Source organism: Protopterus annectens, chromosome 8.part0, assembly GCF_019279795.1.
Source record: "Protopterus annectens isolate FY-2018-M chromosome 8.part0, PAN1.0, whole genome shotgun sequence".
Taxonomy (NCBI): domain Eukaryota; kingdom Metazoa; phylum Chordata; order Ceratodontiformes; family Protopteridae; genus Protopterus; species Protopterus annectens.
Window position 1 is genome coordinate 231,994,712 of NC_056741.1, and position 15,882 is coordinate 232,010,593.

Below are 15,882 nucleotides of genomic sequence, written 5' to 3' on the forward strand. Positions count from 1 at the left end.
CTCACATTTGACCATCATGTAGCATCAGTGGTCAGAAAAGCCTTCTACTTGGTTCATCTCATAAGTAAAGGGACTGCATCCAGAAAAAGGAGGTTATTACCTATCTGTACTCCTCACTCATTAAGCCAATAATTGAGTACAACACTCCGTTTGGTATGTACCTCTCTAAACATCTGCACCAACTGGAAAGGCCACAGAAATACCTCACAAAGAGAATCCATGTCCTATGCGGACAGGCTCAAATCATTATAACTCTACTCAGTATCATGCAGATTGCTCAGAGGTGATCTGTGTCTCACCTACAAGGCAATCTTGGACTCTGCCCTACTAGTGATGTTGCATATCCAGAAGTTTAACTCCTTACGCATTAGCCGCTTGAAAGGCCTAAATCTAATATATGACATTAACAAAATTTGATGGAGAGACAGGTCTGTCTCCCAGCAGCTGCCCTGTCTCTGGACTAGACTTCCCATACAAGTCAACCAGAGTACTTTGCTGACCCTCCAAACACAACCTTGATGAGTGGATGGGAAACCACAAATTTGTCCCAGGGGTTCTACCTGTGTCCCTTATTGACAGTGGTGACAGGTGCTGACTGAGGTTTCTTTTTTGGGGATAAACTCTTGGCTAGGCTTGTAAAGGCCCCAAAGCCATTAGCCTAGTAACCGCCTATGATCCTATGAACACACACACATACACACACACTAGTCATAGCAATACTACTGTTGTACTTATTTCAGCAAATACTAATACATTGTGCAATACTGGTATTGGCACACCGTGTCTTCGAGATTTTCAGGTTTCAGTTTTAAATGGTCAGTAAATCAGTGTTCACTATTTTAAGCATTCACTGATTTAATACAGACCCTCCCAGGCAGGTATGACCCTGGCCCTAAGCAGCATCCTACCTTTACCAAGAATTATATCACAATACCAACAAAAAATAATTAACTTCAACAATTAGCTTAGTTTCTGGTGTCATTTCAAGGGGATCCAGTATCTGTTTGCCTGAGATGACATGGTTGATGGGCCTCGATGCTTTGCCAGAGATGGTCTCCACTTGTCACTCCTGGTATTCTGGATTCTGGCCAAGGCATTTGCCTCCCCCATTGTGCCTTTTTTACATAAAAGATCTGTCAAAAAGCAAATTGAAGATCTTGCTACTTAACACTAGGAGAATTATTGGAGGCCAGATCAGTGACTGCTGTTTAGAAGCTGTCAAACAGCAGCAGGGGTAAGTCACTTATTTACCTCATTGAGGAGTAATGGATAGCTGTCACTATCCCTGATTTCACAGACCTTCCCTGATTTTGCTTATAATCTTGCTCTGTCTTTCAAAAAAATGGATTTACTGGTAAATCATTAAGGATTACAGACAGTCAAATCCAGACAGTTTTATAGTTCTTATTTTCCAAAAAAAATGCATGTTGATGCAAAAGGTTTTATTCTATTACAATTTTAAGGGAACTGGAATAATATTCAAAAAGTGTTCCTGATTTTGTGCCTTCATTCTGCTGTTATTTTTGGTACTACATTGAATTCTTCAGCAAAGAAGAAGAGAGTTAGAGTATCTGACGTTCTGCCTGTATTTATAAAACTCACTAAAAAAGAAAATCATCCTGATAGATAGGAAGCAACAGCTTTTCTTAAAATCCAAGGTTTGCACTGCGATCAGTCATTCTGGGCTGCTGATCTCTCTAGTGCTTACCTTGCTTGTGTTCCCTATTAGCTTTGCCTAACAATATCCTATAACAGCAATGTTCAGGTTAAAGCGCATAACCAGGAAATTAATAAATTTTTTCTTCTCATTTATCCCCCAACCAGAAGCAACATTTGTGGGGCCCCACACAGTCAAGGATGATTAAGGGGCTCCTTCCTCCATGCAGCAATGGGTATTACAGGTACCTAAAGCTGGCTATGTCAGTTTTTGTTGACAGAATGCCCACCAGCAGGGTTTAACTAAGCTAGGGGCACTATGTCATTGGTAAAATATTTAATGGAATTGTGAAGCCCGTTACTTGATAAACCACTGTTACTATAACCAGATGTATCTTTGAATTTTAAGGGAGATACAAATAAGAGTTTACCCTCCTGGTTTATAAATATATAAGACTACTGTAGTAGCTTTTATTGGCTTCACAGACATAGGTAGGTACTAGGCCATTGGCCCTGGGGCCTATATCAGCCTAGCCAAAAAGGCTCTCTGGCTTTCGCCACCCAAGAAAATTATTTTCCTGTGCCCCTGTCAAGCAGTGCCGCAGAAGTGATCCCCGGGGTGAATTTCCTATTTCCCATCCAGTCATCAAGATTTTTCTTAAAGAGGGCCAATGAGAAGCTTTTCTTGACATGAATGGGTAGTTTGTTCCAGAGTATGGGAAGTCTCTGGGACAGGAATCTATCCCTCCAGCATGTTCTGTTTATTGTGGTGACAAGGTTTAGGTCCCTGGAGCATGTGGTTCGGAGAGATTGGTATTTCTTTAAGTGTAGCATGTCCAACAGCTCTGTGTTTTATATAGCTTTGTATGTTAGGCAGAGATCACCTCTAAGTAGGCGATATGCGACTGAGCACAGCTGGAGTTTTTTGAGACGGTCTGCGTATGGCATCTGTTTGAGGCTGGTAATCCTCTTAGTGAGGTATTTCTGTGGCCTTTCCAATTGTTGTAGGTGTCTTGTGAGATACATACCAAATGGGGCATTGTACTCTATAACGAATGGGTCTGATGAAGGATAAGTGCAGAGGAACAATTACCATCTTTTTTCTAGAGGAGAACCCTTTTGTGATGAGGTGTGCCACATAGAAGGATTTCCTGACTACTTTGGCAATGTGATTATCAAAGGAGAGACTACTGTCCACCTGTGTCCCGAGGTCTCTTATCACACTTTCAGTGTTTAGTGAGCTACCGCCCATGTGGTAGTTCATGGGTACTGAGTTTTTCCCAAAGGGGATGATAATGCACTTCTAGGCATTGAGCTTGAGGCCATGATTTTGACACCAAGCATCTGTCTCTGTGATGCCCTTTTGTAGAATGTCTACATCATTAGGTGATTCTAATATGGCTCCCAGTTTGCAGTCATCTGCGAACTTTGTTAGCCGAAGACCTTTTGTGTCGGCCTGCACTTCAGAGAAGTAGATGCCGAACAGGAGAGGACCCAGGACCAAACCCTGTGGTACTCCATTTGTCACTGGTCTGAAGTCAGACTTGTAGTCGGCTACTTTTACTGTGTGGGTTCTGTCAGTGAGCCAGTTGGCCACCCATCTTGTGGCATAGGGATTTATGCCCAGTTTAATGATTTTATCTATAATTCCAGAGTGAGGGATGGTATTGAAAGCCTTGGCGAGGTCAAGATAGGCTGTGTGCACTACCTTGCCCTTGTCTACGGCTCTAGTGACTGCTTCAAAGAAGTCAATTAGGTTTAGTAGACATGATCTAACTTTTACAAACCAAACTGAGTGGGGTCCAGGGTTTGGAGGTTACCTATGTCTTTGGTTATAAGCTCCAAGATGATACATTCCATGGCCTTGCAGACCAGGCTCATCAGGCTAATGGGGTGATAGTTTCCAGGGTCCGTGTTGACACCCCCTTTGTGGAGTGGGATAATCATCGCTGTGTGCCATTCAGTAGGCACATAGACTGACGTGAGGCTATGACTGAATATGGTATTTAGGTGGGGTGCCAGTTCGTTCTGTAGTTAGTACAGTACATAGCCTGGGATGTTGTCTGGTCCCATAGATGCTGTGTTTTTGGCTTTGGAGAGTGCGGTCTTTACTTGTTCATCTGTGATTACAGGGGCTTTACATTCCTATGGTATTAAGATGGGCCCTTTGGAGGATGAGAGAGGGGGTAAAGTTAGCACTGAACCTAGTTGGCAATATCGGTTGGTTCTGTATGTTTAGCGCCATTGTGCTGTAACTCAGAGCAGACCTGAGTGTTGCCATTGAGATTCTTGACACAGCTGTAGAATGCTTTGTGGCTGTCTTTGGAATCAGTGGCGATTTTATTTTCATAACTGGCTTTGGATGATTTTATGAAGGATCTCAGCTTCTTGTTGAGGCTGACCAGGGAGTTCCTCCAATCTTGGGATTTTACTCTTTTTTGCAACAGCTTCTTCCTTCTGTTGTAGAGTTTGTTTATTGCAGGGGACCACCAGATTGGCTTCCTTTTTTGGAGGATAGCATCTTGGTTCTGTTGGGGATGGCACGGTCCATGCACTTGTGTATGTGCTTATACAGTGCATTTGTGTAAGATTCAGCAGTCGTACCTCTATTTGACGTCTGCATGGGTGTCATAAGGTTTGCCACTTCTGTCTTAAGAAGCATGAAGTTGGCTTTGGAGTAGTTTATGATGGTGGTTTCCTTCATGGGGGGGTAGGGGTGGGATATGGATGTCTAGGGAGATTAGCTTGTGGTCGGATCTGACCAATGAGGAGTTGACCTCTGGCGTGGAACAGCCATTACCCATATAGGTAATGACCAGGTCAGGATATTGCTGACCCTGGTGGGGGTGTGGACAAGCTGATCCAAGGAGCTGGAATTTATGAATTCCAGAAACAGTTGTGCAAATGAGTTGGTATATGAGTAGTTTTTCCAGTTGATGGTGGGGTAGTTGAAATCGCCCATAATTAAGGTATTGGGTTGTTCCTTAATATTTTCCAGTATCTTAAGAAATGAAGAGTGGGAATCCTGGGGCATGGTGGAGGATCTGTAACAAGCTACAACCTGGATTGCAGTCTTGTCCAGTGTCAGTTGCACTTGGATAACTTTGGATGCATTATGTTGAGCAAGTAGCTTGGAGGTGTGGATATCTTTAATAAATATGGACACGCCTCCCCCTTTAGTGTTTTGGTCCACGTTAGGTGGCCAAAAGGTGTGGTATGAATTATAGCCTGGTAATGCAGGGGTGCTCTCTGGAGCCTTGAACCAGGTCTCTGTCACTGCACAGATGGCGATGTTCTCCATTTTAAGGAGTGCATTTTGAGGTTTAGACTTCTAGCATTGAGTAGCATTACCCTCAGAGTTTGCTTGCTTGTACCTGTTACAGTGGTGAATGTAGCATTTGAACCTTGCCTAAAAAAGGCACTATAGAGTTGGTAAGAGCCCTTAGCCAGTATCCAGAATCCCAGGGGCGACAGGTGCAAGCCATTTCTGGCAAAACATCGTGGTCTGTCAACCATGTCGCCCCAAGCAGACAGATACTGGATCCTCTTAGAATGACACCAGAAGCTTAGCCAATTGTTGAAGTCAATCATTTTGTCCTTGTACTGTGGTAACATTCTGGGCAATGGCAGGATGCTACTCAGGCTAGGGTCATACCTGCCTGGGCTACAAGATCCAAGAGCTCCTCCATGTCTCTTTTCATGTAGTCCAGGGAGGTACATCTCAGGTCATTCATACCAATACGGACAATGACAGAGTCGTATTTGTACTTGTTGTGGAGTGACTTGAGTGCGTGCATTATGTGACAGATCCTGGCACCCAACAGGCAGCTGACAGTAACTTTCTCCTTGTTTAGCCTGGTAAGTAGGACATCAGTGTGCCTGACTATAGAGTCACCTATGACTAGTGTGTTGGGTACATTGTTTTGCCTTATGGGCTGAGGTTGAGGTTGAGTGGCACCCTGATTTTGTGGGATATGTGTCATTTGGATAGTGTTTGGGTGGTGGTGGCTGTCTGTGTTTCAGCGTGGGAGGTCTCTGTTGCTTGGGCAGATTTTTATTGAGAGCCTCCGTGAATGTGGGTGTGTGCTTTGTGTTTCTATGTGTGGGTTTTGGTAGTGTGGGTTTTGAAGGACTATGTTTTCAGTGTGGTGTGCTGCAGGTGTTAACCTTCTCCTCTTGACTGTCTAGTCCAGTCTTGGCTGGAGAGAGCTTGGCTTCCAGTTTGGCTATATAAGTGCATCTCTCACAGGTTGTAGTGTTGAGTGGTAGGAGGAGAGGGTTGTCGGTGTGCATAAGGCAATTGCTACATTGCCCCAAGATGCCCAGATTCATCAGGTGGACAGGAGAAAACACCAAGAGCTGACCCATGGACATGCCTGGAGAGGTGCTTATTAATTTAAGTACTAAGAACTGTTTTCCTCTTGACAAGTGAGGAAAGTCAAGTGCTGCAGCAATTTGTAGTTTATTTAGTGCTTACAACGAGTTCTGAGCAAGTGCTGAGCACAAGGAAACAGTTTTGAGTGCTGAAACTAAAAGAAAATGGCTAGTTTTAGCTAAAACTAGCTAGTTTTAGCACCAATCCCAAGAAGAGAAGCAGGCCACGGCCTACTTGGTGATCCACAGTCTTGCCCCAGATGATGCAAGGGTCTGCAGGCTTGTAGCCTTTTTCTGGTAGATGCCTCGAATAGCAACCAGACCAATCAGGGATGTTAAGCACAGACACTCACTCTCCAACCAGAAAGAGTCAGGAATCAATGCACTCTGCACCTACTCTCACCAGGATCAGAATATAAGCACAGATTCTAAGCTGTCACCTATAAAGCAGTTATTAAGCTTTCTGGTGATCCAGGAAATAATGTAACTGCACTCCTACTCTCACCAGGAGAAAACAAAAGCACTAATCCCAAGATGACTACTGAGAGGCAGAATGTGGGCTCTACTAAGGCAGAATGTGGGCTCTACTGAGAGGCAGAATGCGGGCTCTACTGAGAGGCAGAATGCGGGCTCTACTGAGAGGCAGAGTGCGGGCTCTACTGAGAAGCAGAGTGTGGGCTCTACAATAACTGGTTGTCTTGCAATAGATGCTTAAAGGTCAGATGGAAAAAATGGTTTATCCTACACACTGCAGTGTGCACTAGAGGAGTTAGATGTGAAAGAAGGTAACACGTTTTACCTGTCTAAAAGTTTTAGTGGAGAGTCACAATTTTTAAAACAGCAAAATAGATTAAAAGGGGGTGATCACTTTTGTATTCTGGTACTATGGAATACAAACAACTCCAAAATACTCGACCGTTGAAAAACAAGCAAGATGGATCTGGAAGCGATGAGAGCGAACTGCAGTTAATGAAAAAACTGTTTAATGTTAGCGCTTTCGGCTCGGTCACTACCAAGCCTTCTTCAGACAAAACAGTATAGAACATTCAATTAAGATTTAAATACAATAGTTGATTAGCTGTCAATTAATAATTAAAAGAGCAATACCCACATTTTACACTGAATTTCAAAAGTGAAATTATACATTTTTAAATTTTTAAAATAAACTTGATTTTCTCACCACTCTCGGTACATACTTATATATGAAATAAATACTTATACTTATATACAATAATAGAATATTATTATAAAAATGTTATCATAAAATTACTGTTATATAAAAAATATGTATATTGTTATAAATAAGGTATTATGAAAAAATTCTTATAAAAATATTATAAATATTAATATAAAAATTGATATAAAAAATTAATATATATATTGATGTAATGACGAAACCCTGTCCATTAAATGTATCTTGAAATTGCTAGCACTGAATAGGTAGAATAGGTAGAATATATTTTTACATCAATATATATATTAATTTTTTATATAAATTTTTATATTAATATTTATAATATTTTTATAAGAATGTTTTCATAATACCTTATTTATAACAATATACATATTTTTTAGATAACAGTAATTTTATGATAACATTTTTATAATAATATTCTATTATTGTATATAAGTATAAGTATTTATTTCATATATAAGTATGTACCGAGAGTGGTGAGAAAATCAAGTTTATTTTAAAAATTTAAAAATGTATAATTTCACTTTTGAAATTCAGTGTAAAATGTTATTGCCTTTAATTAATTGACAGCTAATCAACTATTGTATTTAAATCTTAATTGAATGTTCTATACTGTTTTGTCTGAAGAAGGCTTGGTAGTGACCGAGCCGAAAGCGCTAACATTAAACAGTTTTTTCATTAACTGCAGTTCACTCTCATCGCTTCCAGATCCATCTTGCTTGTTTTTCAACTATGGAATACAGTAGGATGGCCATTGGCCAATAAATTTAAATAGTGGAAGGGGAGTGAGTTCACAAAATAATAATTTTGGGCTTACTCACACCAGCCAGTAAAAGCAAAGAGGAAATGAGATATATGTTCAAATTAACATAAGGGGCAGGCAACTAGAAAAACAGTGGTGTTTAAGAACACAACAGGAACCGGTAGGAAAAAATTCTGTCTGACTCACAAGAGACAGAGCTGTGGTCTCTTTTCAAGTTTTAGTATGCAGTTAAAAGGAGAATACAAGTAAAACACAGTGTAAAGAAAACAAATCACAGTATACAAAACAGAAAAAGGCAATAAAGTAATACAAAACACAACAAATAAAAAGCAAACTAGCCTTTCCCTCACAGCAAACTGTAGCAGAATTTGGGTGAGCCTTTCCAGTAAAGCTCTGAAATGTTTTATTTTACCCCTTAAATAGAAGGTTTAGTTCCTAGCTCCATCCCCTCAGTTCACAGATGATTAACCTTAGTTGACCTGTTGTAACTTATCTGTGACTCCTTAATTGATCTCTTCTAATTTCTGTCTGACTCACAAGAGACAGAGCTGTGGTCATACCCCTTAACTGATTTTGACTCAAATTTTAGCTCTGTCCCTCTTAATCCTTCCTAAAACTAGTGACTTTTGGAGGAAAGGTGGTGAATTACACTTAATGAATAATGAGTAAGAGTTATAGACATCTTTTACTTCAGAAAATGTGTATTAATTCATATACTCTGATTATGTCAATGTTTCAAGTTAATAGCACTAATATTTTAAAAGTGTCCCTGATTGTCCCCGATTTTTTCTTGACTTGTCCCTGATTCTGTTGAAATTTGTCCCAGATTGGTTGAGAGTTCTGGCTGTGGTCTCTTTTCAAGTTTTAGTATACAGTTAAAAGTTGACTCACACAGAAAGTAAGTGGTTTCATGTTACAAAATTCAAGATAAAATATGTTGCTGTGCCGCCCCCCCCCCCCCCCCCCAAACAGGGTGGCCCCCTGTGACCACAGGTAGCGGTGGTGCCTAAAGCCACTGCGCTTTAAACATTTGAACTGCACTTACTCTCTCATGCACTATAAAAAAATAACATCTAGCATCGGGAAAAGCCGAAAGGAGAAGAGTAATGCGTTTAGCAGGCTTATACTTCTGGAGGTGTCCATTCAGTATCCTCATAAAACAAAGATTGCCCCTGATTTGGTGCCATTCTCCCTAATATTTTGGGTTTCTTCCTAAATTTTCAGCGTGACCAGGAAAAAAATCATTATTGGGTCCAAGCACTGCATACACTTAACACTAGTTTATTAATATTTTTGTAGTTAATACTTCGTGCGCATATTTGACCGTAACGTTTAACTAGTACACCTGCAAGATGCACACGCTAATACTTCGTGGTTTCTAGACAGTTACTCCTATTCCTACTTTAGTTATGCGCCAATTAACCGCAGTCAAGTTCCGGGTCTCTAGTTGACTCACACAGAAAGGAAGTGGTTTCATAATGACTGTCTACTGGTCCCACCTCTCATAGTACAGTTGCCAAAAGGAAGCGAAGATGGCGGCTTCTGAGGTAGATTATGAGTCAGTACTGTGTGTAAAACCTGAGGTTAACGTTTTTCGTATACCGCCACGAGCCAGCAACCGTGGTTACAGGTAAAGATCGTCTACTGTTATTTTGGTATTTCCTTTCTTTCAGTTTACATTACCTTCGCACGGATTTCATTTAGTGCCAAATACACATGCTAGCATGTAATCAATGACTGTATATACATTCTTATTTTTTTCCCATTATATATTGCTCATTAAATAAGACAGCACTTTATGGTAATGGAAATTAGAAGGGAAAAAAACTTGCCACATTATATTAAAGCTATAATTTTGATGCATCTGTAGCTGAAATAAGCGTACCGTTCAGTATTGTAAATGTATTGCTTGTTACCTTTTTTGTCATTCTTTTAAAATGTAACAATTTCATGTGACGTTGGCAACTTCATTCTTCGATGTGTAGGACCAAATGTAAGATTGCTTCAAGCGTTTGGCTGGAAAACAGGAGCATGTGCCTCTGAGAGACTGCAGTACTACTGGTGGTATAGATTGAATTGTGTGTGGTGCCTTCAGAAAGTAAGGAGGGTGTGAGAGTCCTTAAAGAAAGAAGAGGTATGCCTTCCCTTATGATCATGCTTTATGAAGCTGGTAAGGCTGTATGAGAGAAGAGCAGGATTTTGGTTTTCTTAGTTTTTATCCATACTTGATGTCTCTTCAGGTGGCATTGTTTTGTATCTAAAATCAGCCCATTCAGTACTTAACTATGGCTTTGTCAGGTTTTACAGATTTAGAAAGATGTGTTGCTGATAAATAATTATTCTTTGTGTGTTGGGGGTGTTTGTGCACATCTTGGTTGTGGCCTGTGTGATGAGTGAAACAAAGGCAAATGTTATACTTTGGCTCAAAGAATCTTTTCTTTTAATAGCCTACTACCAGGATTTACTAGTTGATTTAAATTTATGGGATATGTGTGGGCTTACTATTCCAATGAAAACGAAGCTTTCATTACTGCTTTTGTGAAAGCTCTTTGCATTACATTTTTAAAAACTGGCAGTTCTGTATCCTTTTTATTATCTCCTTTGAGGGGCCTGTCTCCCCATGGCATATCATTTTTACTTTGAAGCTACATCATTGATGACCTTTCTAGGCAAAAGAACCCACATTATTTTCATGATGGCATAATCCTTCAATTAACTTCATTTATTTCTTTGCTATTATGTCAGCTTATCCAGTTTTGACATTTGAGTTCTTAAACCAGATGCACCTTTCTCATCTGCACATCATTATGGAACACATTATTAATTTTGAGTCAAGTTCCTCATTGAAAGTGTTTGTCTGTCACGTTCAATATTAAAAACTTTTTTAAAGGTATCTGGTGGATAATATTGAATCATAATACATCAAAAGAACTCTGTAGTTGTGACAAAACAAGTTATTTAATCCTGCAGTAATCTTTGAATCATAATACAGCAAAAGAACTCTGTGTAGTTGTGACGAAACTAACCATGCAGTAATCTTCCTAGTCAGAGTTGTTAGCAAGTGTTCCACATTTTGCCCATTTATTCCCCACTGTGGGAGATGGTGTTGCACATTTTTTGTAGTTGGGAGGTTGAGATTTATGGCTTTTGAAAAATTAAAAATTGGCAGGCAAGCCTGTTTGATCACTTTTTATGTATTTTTTAAACACTTTTCTCCTTTTAGTAACTTTTTACACGAGTAGGCTGTGGATGTGAGATGTGGTATTTTAACTTTGACATCAGAAAGCATTGTAGGCTATAGTTCAGATGCTAATGTGCTTTTATGAGAGTGAAAAATATGGGTATGGTACATTTAAATGGAGTCCATCTTGGTTGAAAATACATTTTAATAAAATTTAGAAGAAAAACAATTGGCACTGGGTGAAACATCCGTACACTGGTTTTCCTTTGGGTTTTATTTCATACTCTGCGGTTGCATAACCACAGGGAAAGCTTTTAATATTTGATGGAAAGCTATCGTGATTAAGATTCAAGAGACTGTGCATATCCCAAAAAAATATTCTGATGCAGATGTGCCAGTGGGACTAGCCTGAGCATGGTCTGCACATCTCATTATTTAGCTGCACCCTTGCAAAGATATTACCAGCAATATTGAGACAGAAAGGCCCCACCTGCTTGAGTTGGTGGTAGCTCAGATGGATGCAGAATGTCCCACTGCACATGTCAAAAGGACTAGGGGAAATTTCACAATATATTCTGGCTAAATTTTCCTTAGTATGAATAATACCTTGGGCCTTCCCTGAAAATATGTTACTAGCCTAGTGGGGCTAACCTACTCTACAAGTGACCCTGATGGTGTAGTTCGGAAGCTCATTTACGTAAGACTCCACAAGGTAAATGTTCCTACAGACGCAGAATATGTATATATGGATTGCTGTAACGATGATGAGTGCCAGCAATAAGCTAAACATGATGAAGAAATTCATAAATAAAGTATTTACAATATTTAGTCCAAAATTTATGATGTCATCTAACTGAAAACAAGAACATCTAGTTTAGTATGCTTTTTGTTTTTTATACTTTTTGAGTACAGGTGTAACTTGAAGACAAATTGAGTACAGTGAATTGAAAATGTATCAACCATAAATGTGATACACTTCATTGTAAAGGCAGGCAAATTCTTGTATACAAGCTGTGCCTCATGATAGTGGAGTAGGGGTTATAGAAGGCACATAAGTTAAGAGAATTGGATGTACTGCAGGAAAACCAAGAAGTCCCTGTAGTCAAAATAGTTTTCCATTCAGTTAACCGTATGGAAAGAACTGGCATAGCTGGCTGTATGCACCAGTGGACCCTGTGGTTGCTGGGGGCCCCAACCAACATCAAGTTATCTTGTCTTGATATTTTGTAATGTGTCTGAACCAACAAAGACTAGTACAACGATCTTGTATACTTTAAGTGAAAGGGATAGTAATAACTTGTCTTTCAGTGTTAAAGGATAATTAAATAAATCTCTGGTTATGGTAACAGTGTTTTATTAAGTAACACGCTTCACAGTTCCATTGGCTATTTTACCATTGACATAGTGCCCCTGGCTTGGTTAAACCCTGCTGGTAGATGTTCTCCAAATAGCAATACCTGTGGCTGAAGGAGACCCCCTTAATTATCCTTGACTGTGTGGGAGCACCATAAAAGCTGCTTTTCATTGTGGAAAAATGAGTGGAAAATTTATTAATTTCCTAATTATTCTCTCTAACTTGACCACAGCTGTGATATGACTCTGACAGATTAAAGCTGATAATGAGCATGAGCAAGGTAAGCACTAGAGATCAGTAGCCCAGAGTGACTGATCTCAGTGCGACAGAGTTTTCTCTTTCATGGAGTTTTATAAGTACTTGCGGAACACCAGATGCTATAATTCTAAACTTCTTTGCCGAAGAATTTTGCTCAAAGATAAAAATAATAGCAAAATAAAGGCTCACAATCAGGAACACTTAAATATTATTCTAATTTAGTTACAAAGTTAATAGAATAACCTCTTTTGCATTGACATCCATTTTTGTATTTTAAAACTGTGATGTCCAGATTTATTGACTGTCTGTAATCCTGAATGATTTATCGGCAAATCAAACTTTATATAAAGGACAGAGCAAAATTGTGAGGCAAAATCAGGAAACACTTCTGAAATCAGGGACAGTGGTGAGGAAAATAAAAGTGACATAACCCTGCTGCTGTTTGGTATTGCTAAACAACAGTCACTGATATGGCGTGGCAGTACCAGTGTTGCACAATGTATTAATATTTGCCGAAGTAAGTAAACAACCAGTATTGCTTGTGTGTAATAAAGTCAGATTTATATCTGTGCTCACACCTACAGGGCACAGTATTCTTCTGGGTACCTATGAAAATACGAAGACCAAGAAAAAAGTGCAATCCAACTGATTAACCAGAAAAGGATGTGGAATCAGGAACCAAACTTGAGAATTAGACCAGGAATTTATTAGACAAACCACTCGACCCACATAAAGTGTATTGGAAGCCAAAATACACCACACATTAACGCTGTTCACAAAAAATTACGTTTTCGTCACAAGGCTGGACTTCATCAGATGATTCCATTCCAACAAATTATTCCCTTATATAGTATGTTCAATGAATTAATTATTCAATTAATATGTTTAAACAATTTCTTAAAAAAGTTTTCATCAAAATATTAGTTGCAGAAAACATTCCTATTAAGTTCATGGATTGTTCCTTATGTCTCTTGTCTGTTTCACTCATACTACATTAAAGAACATTTGATATTTGCATTTTATTATGTTTTAAAATTAATTAAAAACATTTAATGAATTATATTTGTTAAAAACCATTATAATACTTGTTCTTTCATGCCATCTAGTGACCATTTCTTTTATTGCACCTAAAAAACATTTAAATGATGGAATATTCCCTGTTTTAAATTAAAAATGAAAGGGTGTTTTAAAAAATCATTCTTTCTAAGTAATACCCTATATCCCTTGTTTTAACCACCACCACAATGAATATATAAGAACATTTAAAAACATTTAAAAAAATATAATGTAAAAAACAATCTAAATTTCCATTGTAATTCCTGAATAGGACATGTTTAGAACTCTTATTTATAAAATTTATTGTTACCATTGTTTATAATTTGGCTGCTCTTAACTTCAAAATGGGTATGATGCTAGTGTATTAATTTAACCCTGGTGGATTATAGGCTTCTAAGGTAATTTGCCACCACAATTCTCTATACTCTAACTTTTCTATGAAAATACAGCTAACAAGGCTAGTGTATTCATTTAACCCTGGTGGATTATAGGCTTCTAAGGTCATTTGCCACCACAATTCTCTATACTCTAACTTTTCTATGAAAATACAGCTAACAAGTAATCTATCACAAAACATTGACACTTGGATCTACTAGGAGTTTAGTGGCCCCTCTCCCCAGATTGTATAAAAGGATACAGCGAGGCTCCCTTAATCATCACTGTGGGGGCCCCACTAAAGCTGTTGCTGATTGGAGAAAAATGAGGAGAAAATGTGTTTCTGCTTACACTCTTAAGTATTAAGAAATATGGAATGGTTGTTGAAATTGAGTTTATTAAGGGATGAAAAAATATAGTTTGTTCATTATTCTATGTATTTTAAGATGTCTATCTTCTTTTGTGTAATGGAATTCAACTAGGTGAATTTGCTCTAAACTGATTCCAGTTTATTAATTATGTTCCCACCATTGGAGAGTATAACTATTATGATGCCTAAAATTAAGTTAGTTTTCCCATCATTTATAGGAAAAGCAATTCTGGCATGGAAGGCATTCCCAAATCCCACCTTGCAATCATATTAAACATTTTTAAAAGGATCATTCAAATCAATCATCACATAAATATAAGAATTTCAATTTCAAGTAGAAATTCTTCTAAATGTAACTACATAACTTAGACTATTTTGAGAATTTGTAATAAGTTGCCTTGTAGATAAAGGGTTTTAAAAAGTGTATTGCAAAATGAATTGGAGTTTTGCATAGGTGACAAGGTGTATAGTTCTAAGTTAAGGAATCCTATGTGTTTTATTGGTCTTTGGACCTAAAATGCTGGTATTCTAACTTATGAAGGGGAAACCAACCAGAGTAAAGTAGAAGGTCTTCACTCAAGTGCGAGCAAGCATGGATGGATATAGACAAACCTATCCCAGGATTGTCATGTACAGACCTGCTCAGTTTGGAAGGTGAGCACTATTAAATGCTTGACAAGGTAGGCACAATTGTGTCGTCTTAACAGCTGTATGTATCTAGGCATGTTGTGGTCCTCATGATTGCTTGTCTAGTATTGTTCCATAACAGTGAGTTGCAGGAATGCAGATTGCTCCATTGTCCTTTTAGTTTATTTGTAGTAGAAAATAATACAGTTCCTTTACCACAGCCCAGTCCAAAACACAGTTTGGTATAATTTCTTCTGCCAGAAGATAGCTTTACACCTACTTACTGGAGTTTAATTAATCTACCATCCAGATACAGACTGTTGCATTTTGGGGGCAGTTTGTTTGTTCATGTTTGCATGAAATACAGACCTGTGGTAGGTTTTCTGTTAGGTTTCATTTAAATTGTGTGCACCTTGTGGGTACATCATGACAACTGGATTGGTATGACTGACTTCATGGTACAGCTACAACAAGAATCAAAATACTGAGGACTGGCGAAACACTTGTAGATCTTGTCATGGATGGAAAAGATGCAGTTCACTATTTTCTGTGTAGTGAGCTGGAGTCATTCCATTGGAAGCTCATAGTAATGGTTTTTTGCTTCTCCTGAGTTTGCAGGTTTTTCTGAAGTCACAGGTGGTGGTGTGCATCTGCCCTGAGGTTCACTTTTGAT

At 38.7% G+C, this 15,882-nt stretch overlaps 1 protein-coding gene across 1 annotated transcript in view; it reads left to right on the top strand.

The window, feature by feature from the left end:
- Positions 1 to 9,426: 9,426 nt before the first annotated feature.
- LOC122808199 (adaptin ear-binding coat-associated protein 1-like) overlaps positions 9,427 to 15,882 on the top strand; it is a 477,147-nt gene continuing 470,691 nt past the window's right edge. Inside the window, exon 1 of the mRNA XM_044079168.1 lies at positions 9,427 to 9,618. Within this exon, the coding sequence (XP_043935103.1) occupies positions 9,521 to 9,618 (98 nt within the window). The 5' untranslated portion in view covers positions 9,427 to 9,520. The remainder of the gene's footprint in view (positions 9,619 to 15,882) is intronic.